The sequence below is a fragment of the Arachis duranensis genome, chromosome 10 (genome assembly GCF_000817695.3).
Source record: "Arachis duranensis cultivar V14167 chromosome 10, aradu.V14167.gnm2.J7QH, whole genome shotgun sequence".
Classification (NCBI taxonomy): domain Eukaryota; kingdom Viridiplantae; phylum Streptophyta; class Magnoliopsida; order Fabales; family Fabaceae; genus Arachis; species Arachis duranensis.
Genome location: NC_029781.3, coordinates 100,947,595 through 100,959,515, shown reverse-complemented (window position 1 = coordinate 100,959,515; position 11,921 = coordinate 100,947,595). Strand labels below are relative to the sequence as shown.

Here is an 11,921-nt window from a genome sequence, read left to right as displayed (position 1 = left end):
ATTTATAAAAGGTATAAAAATTAGACTGTCCGATTTTTTGGTACACAAATCGGACCATCTGATTTGTATTTAAAAAATTAAAAAAATTTGGGATACATCCAATTTGTGTATTCCGAATTTTTAAAATTTTTTAAACACAAATTGGCGGATCCGATTTATGTACTTCAAATTTTAAAAATTTTTTAAACACAAATCAAATGATTCGATTTGTATACATCCTACAATTTTAAAAAACACCCAAAATTATAATATTAAGATATATCATACATCTTATTTTTATATCTAAATTTTTTAGTCGAATTCTTTTGTGATCTTTTTAAAAGAGAAAAAATAAAAAATAAAAAATTCAAAACCGGATCTACACTATTCAGTTAAGCGGTGAAACCACGCGCGCGTATCTAAACGAGATCTCAGTTATTATCCTGATCCTGTAATTGGTTTTATGGCACGTGATCCCACGCGCAGGACACTTCAAAACAACGAGAAAAACCCTCATTCTCCCATCTTCCCAAAACCCAAAGTCTTGGTCGTCGTTCATCACACTTTTCTGCTGAATTACTGAAAATTCCTCAATTCTCCCAAATCCTTCATCCGTCCATGCCCGGCCCCGGCATTATCGCCGCCGAGTGCGCACCGCAGGCGGCCGAGGCGCCGTCTGACCTCGCATTCGATGATTTCTCCTCCCAATTCGACGGATTACCCATCCCCTCCATGGACGCGCTTTTCGTCGAAAATGGTGTTGGCACACTGAATACTCACGCCTTCGCTTCCGATCTCGAATTTCCCATGGATTTTGGCGACGGCGGTGACTATGAAATCACCTTCGACGACCTCGATAACCTTTACATCCCCTCCGATGCCGACGATTTTCTCCTCCCCGACGCATGCAACCCTAATGGCGACCTGATTTTGCCGACGAACGATGATCTAGGCGATTGTTCTGGTAAGAATTCCGATTGCGACGCCGCTAATTCAGACTCGCCGGAATCAGGATCCTGTGCTGTTTATGGCGATCGGAGCTCCGGTGTTTCTAGGTTTTTGAATTCTCAGTCCTCCTCGGAGTCAGGCAGCTGCAAGCGCGAGCTTTCACCGAATCCTCGTGACTCTGCTGTTGTGAAAGACTCGAGCTTTCCGTCGCATGATTCTGATTCGTTCGGTGAAAGAGAAGAGTCGTCGAATGGTGCGATTTCTTCGCGGGGTTCCGGGAACGGTAGCGGGTCGGGTGTATACGAAACCATGAACTCTCCCTCACCTGATTGTTGCCGTTACGAGAGGGAAATTTCATCGACACACGCACATACAATTTTGGATCGGAACGTGAAATTGGAGGATAATGGAAAAGGTTGTGATCTGAAGAGAAAGCAAGATCAGAGTGAAGGGAGTGCTGAGACTAGAACAACCAAATTCAGAAGATCATCAGCGCCTGTGGAGAACAAGACCCAACAGAATGTGGTGGTTGATGACGACGACGAGAAGAGGAAGGCCAGATTGATGAGAAACAGGGAAAGTGCACAGCTTTCGAGGCAGAGGAAGAAGCACTATGTGGAAGAGCTTGAGGAGAAGGTGCGGTCAATGCATTCAACAATTGCTGATTTGAGTAGCAAGATTTCGTTTGTGATGGCTGAGAATGCCACTTTAAGGCAGCAATTGGGTGTTGGTGGGATGTGCCCTCCTCCTCCACCTGTTCCTGGTATGTATACTCATGCTCCTCCCATGGCCCACATGCCTTATACATGGATGCCATGTGCTCCATATGTTGTTAAGCCTCAAGGATCTCAGGTTCCCTTGGTCCCCATTCCAAAGTTGAAGCCTCAGCAACCTGCTTCTTCATCAAAGAGTAAGAAGTCTGAGGGTAAGAAAAGTGAGGTGAAAACTAAGAAGGTTGCTAGCATTAGTTTGTTGGGTCTGTTTTTCTTTATACTGCTTTTTGGTGGGCTTGTTCCTATCGTGGATGTCAAGTTTGGTGGCTTAGTGGGGTATGTTCCTGGTAGGTCTAGCTATGTTACTGATAGGTTGTATAATCATCAAGGTGGAGGGAAGGTGTGGCCTGTGAATGGTCCTAGGAATGGATCTGAAAGAGACGAGGATATAGGGTATTCCAATGGGAGGTTTAGTATTTCCGACCACAGGGATTATGAGAGGGGTCGGAAACTAGGAGAGGAATCTCATGAACGGCAAGACCCACGATGCGATGAATTCGGCCATCGTGGCAATGCCAGTGAGCCCCTCCTTGCTTCGCTGTATGTCCCTAGGAATGATAAGCTGGTGAAGATTGATGGAAACTTGATAATCCATTCTATACTGGCTGGTGAGAAAGCTATGGCTTCTCAGACTCATGAGGCAAAGAAGGAGAGTAAAGAAACTGGTTTGGTCATTACTAAGGATTGGGATTCTGCTTTGGCAATTCCTGAGGTTGGAAGAAATAGAGGTCAGCATCCTCATGTGTATACAGTTCCACCTGAGCAGAGGAAGGCTCTTGGTTCTGGTTCAACCAAAACTTTAAAGGACCACATGAAATCCTCTGCAAGTGATGGTAAAATGCAACAGTGGTTCCGTGAAGGCCTTGCAGGTGATCATCTGTTTGACTTGTGTCTGTTACTGGTTTTTACTTTTCACTCTCAAATTGCTGAATATGAAGATACATTGTCTCCTGCTGACTTGTGATATGTCTTGGTGGTTGTTGTTTAAGGCTGAATTTGGAATCACATTTTATTGATTGCCACCTAACATCAATTTTGGCTATGATCGTGTGTTGGAGATTCTAACTAAGCTAAAATTTAGTAGCTTGTTGTACTGGTCTTTACTGTTCCTTGGTTGTCCTGGATGAAAAATCATCATGCTGTTTGGTAATTACAAGATTGTGTCTTCTGCCACCAATATGGGTTGTTGTAGAAGACTTTAGAACTTGGTTAGATGCAGTAATTGAGTTTGGTTAGTGGGAAGTCTCAAAATAGTTTGATAGCTTGGTTTTAACACTGCTTAATTTGACAATGTCATGGCATCCACCAATTGTTGCATTTTCAGTTCTTTTTGCATATGTGAGGCTTCAAGGTGTGCCTGTTGAATATAACTATATAAGAGCTGAATCAATGTCTTCATTTTGCTTACCACTTGGTCATACTTAATTACTTGAGCGCATCTATATTGTTGGTTGTCTCTTGCTGCCTTGCAAGTTGCAATTTCTGTCTAATCTATTATGTGCTTGGTTGCCTATTTTGGTGCCTGCGAAGCATTTATGTATACTGACTGTTCTGATTCCCTGATGCAGGACCAATGTTAAGTTCAGGCATGTGCACAGAAGTCTTCCAGTTTGATGCCTCTCCAAAACCTGGCGCTATAGTTCCGGCAACATCAGTTGCCAATGTTTCTCGGGAGAGCCGCCAGAATGGTACAACACTTAACAAGACCAGGAACAGAAGAATCCTCCATGGGCTCCCAGGTCACCTTGATGGAACCAGTCTGAACCTAACTGAAGACCATGTAAGGAATTCAGAGAGTGATCACTTCCATGGTAATAAATCTTCCATGGTGGTTTCAGTGCTTGTTGATCCCAAAGAGGCCGCAGATAGTGACGTCGACGGTGTGATGTCTCCAAAATCGATCTCTCGGATATTTGTGGTTGTGCTCATGGACAGTGTCAAGTATGTCACATACTCGTGTGGTCTTCCTCGTTTGTCTCCGCATCTAGTGACTGCTTGAGAAAACGTTTTGACAGCACAGAACCTACCATCTAATACAAGTTATAGTTTCAGTTTTGTACATAACCAACGCAAGTTAATTTAGCAATGCCTTAAGTGGGATTAACAAACTGTACTGAGTTGAGATTTTTATAACTTCTATAATATGATGCGAATATAGTTGATTTTGTGTCGTTCTTTATTTATTGAGATCATATTCGAGCGTTGTTTTATTTTCTAACTTGGCTAAGGATTCGGTAACCCTACCCCATCATGAGAGGATGCTTAAAATAATTATGGAAGGTACCTCGCATTATTTTATTTGTTGAAATTTATAAAAAAATCTCATTTTTCAGCGTCTATAATGTTTTATTATTGAACACCAAAAACAACTCCTCAATCTCTCTTCTCCTATAGTCCTATGCTTCTTTAGCAGCACAAAATTAAATATTGCATAATTCATATTGTGAAAAATAAAATGCCAACTTGATGTGACACAGACATGGATTAAATTACCACATTCTCAAAGGAATTCATGAAAGAAATTTTAAGTGAGAAAACTTTTAATGATATAACTTTGACTACCCAATTCAAAGTCTTGGACTTTTGGCACAGAAGATCTAACGTTGATTATGCTAACCATCTCCACAACTTCCTTCACACTGTTAATAATTCATGTAGCTTGTAACTTACCTGTTATAAAATGGAAGAAGAAATAATCTATAATGATTAGACGTTAGATTAGGTGTTGGAAAAAAATTTAATAACTTCCGTTTTGGTCAAGAACAAGCAGCCGATTCCATTACTCCTAAGCTAAGAAATAATAATCTCGAAGGTACCAGGACTGAGATATGGCAGTGGATTATCTAATCAAGTATTACACCTTTCAGCACATCACTTGCTGTTCAAAGAACCCTACTCTCTCTTATTATATTTTATAAGATAAGATGTATGATTTGGAGGCCTTGTATAATAATGATTATATCAACTTTATAGTTACAAGAATAGCATAAACTAACACTATCAGAACACAGAAGAAAAAAAAAAAAAAAAAAAAAACAAGAGGAGGAAGGAATCAAGCATGGCCTTCAAAGTCTTCTGAGAAGCTTGCCACTGCTTGTCATTGGCACTAGCCACAAAGAGAACAAGAGTGTTTCCCTTGGCCGTTGCTTTGGCGAGGTTGTGCGTACCCGTTAGAGCATATGGAGTTTCAAGCAAGTATTTATAGTACTGCAGATGGCACAATGTTAGCAACAACAACAACACACAGCAGAAGCAGAAGAGAAGAAAGAGAAGTTGATTCATGTATGTACCGTTTGATCGCCAAGCTTTTCAACCTCAGTCTCTAGGAGCTCATCAGGATCATAGGTGTTTCCAGTGACAAATGGACCAAGAGAAGCAATCACTTTCTCAGGGCTTCCAATGTCTTCAATTGTGGCATTTGGTTTGTTGGTTAGGCGTATTAACGGCGACGCCACAACCTGCACTTTACCCTGTTTTTCATCTTCAAATTTGACCTCAACCCAAGGCTCTGCGCATTTTGGCTGACAGTAATTTCCAGATAATATGTTTGCCACACGTGCCTGTTTCCAGGTGGGTGGGAGGATGAATTGGTATGGCTGCACATTTCCTGCTCGAAGGGCAGGGGTGTCCTTGGGAGAAGCTTTGAAGAGAACAAAAGAGGGGTCGGAAGGGGAAGGAGGAAGGAAAGAGCCAACTTCAACCTCTCTGGCGAGTGAGGGTCTGAGAAGAAGCAGTGGAAGAGCCTGCAATGCAACGCCCTTGAACAAATCTCTTCTTGATGAGGCTCTGATGAAGGAGAGTTTAGAATAAGAAGAAGGAGAAGAAGCGCGGAGTGTGAGTAAGGAGGTAGTGAATGGAGAGGTCGCCATTTCCAACAATGTCTTATCCATTGTCACGCTGTGAGGACGAGACTCGTTACACTTAACTCCTCTATGTATCTCCCATCTGTCCCACTCAATCCTCCATTTTTTCTTTCTTTCTCTATTTTCAAAACTCAACTTAGAATCTTTAGTTAAACCATCATAATAATTGTAAGAATAAATCTTCTCCACTTTTTTAGTTATTTTATTAAGTATAATTTTTTGTTATATTTTATTTTTAATTTTACTTAAAAAAATATATAGTGAGAAATTAAATTTTATTTTACAACAATAATTGAAATAAAAAATTAAAAAAATTCATTTTCAATTCTTATCATATTTATCATTTTTTCTATTTGGTTATTTAATACGTGTGCTAATTATACTTTGAACCAAATTACTTCTTTATATATGTATTATTAATTTAAAAAAGATTAAAATTAGGAAGTTAAGTTAATTTTTATAAAATTATTTTAAATTATAAATTATAAAATTAAATTCTCTACAAAATAAAAATTAATTAATATTAATTAATTAACTAAAAATTAATTTCTTATACATTTTTAGAAAATACTACAAATCTAAAATATCAAATTATACTTTTATATTATTGCCGTAAATATGTATTTATTTGATTTGACTAAAAATTTAATTTATTTTTGATGTATTAATATTATAAAAAATTTTATACAATTATTAATTAAATTTATATTTATGTACTTATTAGAGTATTTTTAAATAATAAATTTAAAAATTAATCGTGTTCATATTTTTGTCCCAGAAATAAAGTCAGATCCAATAAAGATAAAAAGTCTATCCAAAAATATGGTCTCTTCTAACTTACCCAATTTCTTAAGAGGTCGGACATGATAAAAGAGGTCTAGTTTTACTTATCCAAATAAGTAACTGTCTCTCTGAATCTCTCATACTATCCCTATTTTTACTAAAAGATAGATTCTAACAAACTCCCAAGATAAATGGAACAGTTATCCACCAACAAAAGTGAAACTATTTCAAAAGGTGGTTATACACTCTACTATAAATACACTGACATCTCTCAGATATATTCACGTTCTAATCTACTAAAAACCTGCCTAAAATCCTTGCTAACTCAAGCATGGGAGTCTCTTCTAGGTATCACCTCCCACCTCCTCACGAGGAATTCGGACGGCGGCACCTCGACACCAGAATAAATCGAACGCAGCCTCCTACAGAGTCTGGACCTCACGTTCATGCCTAAATCATCGTTTCAGATAACTCTCGAAAGATTGGGGCCGTTGCTGGGGACCTGGAGCTCAACCCTTGATAATACCAGACAATCAATACGAAGACGGTCGAACGGCGTTTGAGTCAGAACTAGAGCCACACCACGATGACCTCATGCTAGCGCTACCTCCACTTTAAGAGAGAACGCATGCTCCCCACGAAGAAGGAACATTGAAAAACCCTCAACCAAGGAGGATTTAATCAGAGATCCATCCACTCGAAGATGAGGAACCTCCCTATCCAACAGAAATACTAGGGTTAGTCCATGGCCACCGTGGACGATTAAAGCAACTCGAACTGGAAGTCGAACGATAACGTGAAGCAGAATAGAAATTGCGAAGGGAGGTACGACACCGAAAAGAGCTGAAAAAAAAAGCTCTTAAAATTGGAGGTTGACCTCCGAAGACGAAGCAATCGCGTAGATCGGAAAGAAAACCCTCTAGGAGGTGAAGATCCGTTCATTGAAGAGATCGTGCGAGCCAAGGTTCCAAGAAATTTTAAAACCCCCGACATGGATTTCTATGACGGAACGACCGACCCGAGGCATCATATTAGAAACTTCAAAAGTCGGATGTACCTGACCAACGCCTCTGATGCTACTCGTTGCAAAGCCTTCCAGACGACTTTGACCAAAGTCGCGATGAAGTGGTTTGATATCTTACCACCCAAGTCGGTAACTTGTTTTGATTACTAGCTGAGGAAGTTTCTCACTAGATTCTCAATTCAGAAGGACAAGGTGAGCATGTCCCGAGCATGCTAAGAGTTAAACAAGAAATCAATGAGACATTGCGAGATTACATGGAAAGATTCAACAAAACATGCTTGAAAATACAAAACTTACCTACTGAAGTAGTGACAATGAGATTAGTTTATGGCCTTGAGAATGGTCATTCTCCCAATCCAGATCCAAGCGACGCCAGACTTCCTTGTACGAAGTACAAGAACGGACAGAGAAATATATCAACATTAAGGAGAATTCACGATTAAGGGAACCTCTCCCAAGATCCAACCTGTCCTATCTACTCCAGGAAAAAGAGAAAGAATTTGGGTAGTAAAATACACTTAGGGTTGTGAGGAAGATATCTTGATGATGAAGAAAGAGGTAAAGCAGATGATGATGAATAAGGAATGGTTATGATATTGTATATATGATGTGATTGATGGCTAAATTCATGATACTTAATGATATGATGATTGATGATTAAACTAAGAATGAATGAATGAATGAATGTAAGTTAAAATGAATAAAGCAGTAATACTGAAATATGATTGATGACTAAATGATTATGATTAATCGAGTAAGCGTGAAAATGTGTCGAATATGCCGGAGATGCATATATGAGTAAAGATTGAATATAGTAAATGAATCATGAATGGAAAATGTTGGATGTGAGTATGCTTGTATTTTCTCTTTGGTTGTAAGGGTGACAGGGCACCGATACCCTCTAATGGTGATAGGGCACAGATATCCTCTAATGGTGACAGAGCACGTATTCCCTCTAATGATATTAATGCACAACAGAGAGACTGTGTCGGGTTAGCTACCGGACATATCGGGTTGGCTTGATAATCGACAGATGAGACTCATCAGTCATAGGACAGGCATGCATCATATGCATCTATGTGTTTATTTGGTATGCCTTGTTTGGATTGTCTAACTGATTGCTTAAACTACTTACTACTTATTTATCTGATGTATATGCTTTCTACATGTGATTTTCTTAGATGTAATAATTGTGTTTGTAACAATTGATTCCGGTGGCGGTTGGGAGATTCGGACAGGAGAGTATTAGATAGTCTGAAGATCATTAGTTAGATGCCTAATTTATTTACGGTTTAGTTATGTTATAAGATTAAATCATATGTTGGAGGTTCTAGGATTGCCTTTGCCTTTTTCGGGATATTATATGTTAGATATGTGGGCACAATTACCATGCCGAGAACCTCTAGATCTCATCCCGTACATATTTTGTGATTTTCAGATGTAGAACGTAAGGTACCTCGTTGAGGCATGCTGGAAGCTTCTGATAGCGAAGATCTTTGAGCTTTTGGCTTTATTTTGGCTATATGTATATATGTAGATATTTATATCTCCACTACTTACATATATGATGTATTATATATATATGCTCTGGCCGGTTTATCTTCGCGAGTCGAGTCTTGAGCTTTGCTATTTGTATCTTGTAAGTTAGCTTACTCTTATTTTGTTTCGTTTACCGCTATCGTTGTCGTGAGTGTTACGCTTTTCTGTTTTAACGCTTTTGTTTTAACTTCCTTCAAAGCCCCCTAGATATATATACATTTTTCAGCTATAATATGTATATAATTTTATTTTTAGAGGTTGTAAGACCTCACCACCTCTATCTTATGACTTAAGCATACTGTGTGGTAGGGTGTTACACCTTCAGCCTCTCCACTTTAGCTCGAGCAGCCACCAGAGAATTGTGAGTGGCACTGATAGGAGTTTTCTCTAACTCCCTGGCCAAGGCAGCACGCACACCTGCCGTCCGAATTCCACTTCCAGCCAGGAGTTGAAGGTGGTTCTGGATAGCCACGTCATTCGTGCTAATATGACTATAAGGGAGAATATTTTTCTCACTCCAAGTCAGCTCGTCAAATCTCTTATTGTAAATACTACCCTCTTGGCAATCTTTTGTCTTTTCGGAGGTGGTTCAGAGGAAGAAGGAAAAGGACGGGTCCTAACAATTTTCGAAAGAGAGTCGGGAGTAATTAGCCGAGTTGTTGGGATAGGTATAATCTTCTTTGAAGTCGATATACCCAAATTCGATTTCTTGAGAGTAGATCGAGCAGAAGTATCCCCGATTTTTTTTTGCTGAATACCACACGCCACAACATTTTTTTTGGTGGCTCGGAGTGTTTTCATGGTAGCCGACTTAGCAACAGTAACACTATTTGGGGACAATATGATTATAGTCTACAACAACAACCAACAACAATTTTTCAAGAAATTTCAAGATACAACCAATGTCCACATCAATAATCCGAGACAATAAACAGTTTTAAAAGTATCTTTAGCAATAAACGAGCAGTAATGGTTAAAAGAAAACCAAAAGTCTCTATCCAAACTTTCCAAAAACACTAACTCAAAGTATCGTCTAGAACAACCAAATATAAATACTCAAAGCAATCGAAAGACAAAATAGACAGATAAAAATAAAAAAAATGATAAATTCTAACTAACTCTCAAAATAAAATGACTCAGGTATATTCACGTTCTAATCTACTAATATAAAAATTTGCTTAAAATCTTTACTAATTTAAGTATCGGAATCTCTTGCGACTACCATCCCTCACCTCCTTATGAAGAACTCGGATAGTAGCACCTCAACACCAGAATAAGTTTGACGCAGCCTCCTACAAAATTTTGAACTCAGAGGCCCAAATCATCATAATCTTCAGAACAAACAAATTATTTTGTAGACGTAAAAATACTGAATTTAAAAAACATTTTTACTTTCACCATCATGAAAATTAAATTCAATTTACAATGCAATAATTAGGAAAACAAATGGGACCAATACATTAAAATGATTACGTATATTATAATAACAAAAATATTATTTAATTTATACACTAAAATCAATTATTAAAATTAATCATTAATATATTTATACATAAATATTAAAATAATTTAATTTATTTTAAATATATATTTATATTTTAATATATTTTTATATTAATAACTAATTTTAGTGGTTAATTTTATTGTACACGTAATAGCCAATATTATAAACATTCGAAAAATATCACATAGCTTTCATAAGTATACAACACAATTCATATTCATTTAAATTAACAGATAAATCCTGAAACCCACATCATAACCACGATCAACCCACAAAGAAAGGAATAAAAGATGAAGAAGAGTAGAAGACACAGATTTGCAGTTTTGCAGTATGAAAACATACTTTATTATTTATTAAATGGAATGAGGCATAATTATTATACAAAGAAAGTGAAATAAAGAATGAATAAAATAACAAGAAATTGTGAAGGTGAGAATCAGAAATCAATATCGCACTTGGTGGGCGTAAAGGAGGTGAAAGCATTGGTGCCATTGATGAATGGAACCTTGAGGTCACACTTCACTTTGGGCTTGTAAGTGCGAGTAATCAAATCACCCAGCCTAAACCTCATCCTGAAGTAGAGCTTCACGTAGATATCAAAAGACCTACTGTTCTTGTCATCGCTGATCTGTGAGTAGCGGCTATAATCAAGAAAAATGTTCTGCTGTCCAGAGAAAACACCGCTCATGGCGTTGCTCTGCTTCTTGTATTGCCTAAAGGAGTTCATGAAAGTGATGACGTCGGCGCTGCCGAATTGCGTGTCCATGAAGAAGGCTTTGGCTAAAACCTTGTCGTAGTAGATGCTGAGCTTCTTGTTTGGGTTGTGGGCGGTGAAGTTGAGCACCATGTTGTAGCGGAGTTGGGTGGTGTTGGTGTTGTAATCGAATTGCGTTATTTCTGCGTCGTTGACGTAGAACTTGAATATGCGAGGCTGAACCACCAGGTAGAATATGACTCCTGCTATCACGACCAGCACGATGAGCGCAAGAAGAATCTTCCAGAAGACGCTGAATAGGCAGCAGAAGCAGCTTCTTCTGCTTCGGTCAGGGCGGTAGCGCCGTGGCGGCTCAGCCGGTGGAATGGCTGGTCCGTAGTAGGCTCCGTTCAAGTTTGGTTGCTTATTATCAGCCATGCTTAATTAATTAAGAGATACAAATAGAAATGATGAACAAGTGTGATTGAATGTTAGAAGCACGATGAGGTAGATAGATGAGAATAATTAATGAGTATATATAGTAGAATTGTAGAAGGGATTAACGCGGTTGTGTATGAATGGAATGGATCAAGAGTGGCTTGAATTGACCGGGTGCATGTTTGGACGTAGCATTGTTGAATTGAATGAGTTTCTCTCTCTTTTCTCTATATCTTCTTCCATCTCTCCCGAAATCGCCACGAACCAACTCTAGAAGAAAATTCCACGCCAGGTAATGAATTGAATGATTTATATGAAAAATATCTTTTTATAAATATTTTTTATTTAAAAGTGTAATTTATTTGTTTAGTTATAT

The 11,921-nt window shown here is 38.3% G+C and overlaps 3 protein-coding genes across 3 annotated transcripts; 1 reads left to right on the top strand and 2 right to left on the bottom strand.

Moving 5' to 3' along the window:
* Positions 1–493: 493 nt before the first annotated feature.
* Positions 494–3,865, top strand: LOC107471464 (bZIP transcription factor 17). Its single transcript, XM_016090934.3, has 2 exons — positions 494–2,569; positions 3,269–3,865. Exons 1-2 carry the CDS (start codon positions 598–600, stop codon positions 3,697–3,699), a joined length of 2,403 nt encoding a protein of 800 aa, XP_015946420.1. The 5' UTR covers positions 494–597; the 3' UTR covers positions 3,700–3,865.
* An 835-nt stretch (positions 3,866–4,700) lies between these two features.
* LOC107471426 (psbP domain-containing protein 6, chloroplastic) lies at positions 4,701–5,678 on the bottom strand. The gene is made up of 2 exons (XM_016090887.3): positions 4,991–5,678; positions 4,701–4,907 (listed from the first exon to the last, which is right to left on the bottom strand). Exons 1-2 carry the CDS (start codon positions 5,588–5,590, stop codon positions 4,701–4,703), a joined length of 807 nt encoding a protein of 268 aa, XP_015946373.1. The 5' UTR covers positions 5,591–5,678.
* A 5,056-nt stretch (positions 5,679–10,734) lies between these two features.
* LOC107471553 (NDR1/HIN1-like protein 10) lies at positions 10,735–11,613 on the bottom strand. Its single transcript, XM_016091040.3, has one exon. The coding sequence runs from the start codon at positions 11,543–11,545 to the stop codon at positions 10,850–10,852; it is 696 nt and encodes a 231-aa protein (XP_015946526.1). The 5' UTR covers positions 11,546–11,613; the 3' UTR covers positions 10,735–10,849.
* Positions 11,614–11,921: the final 308 nt, after the last annotated feature.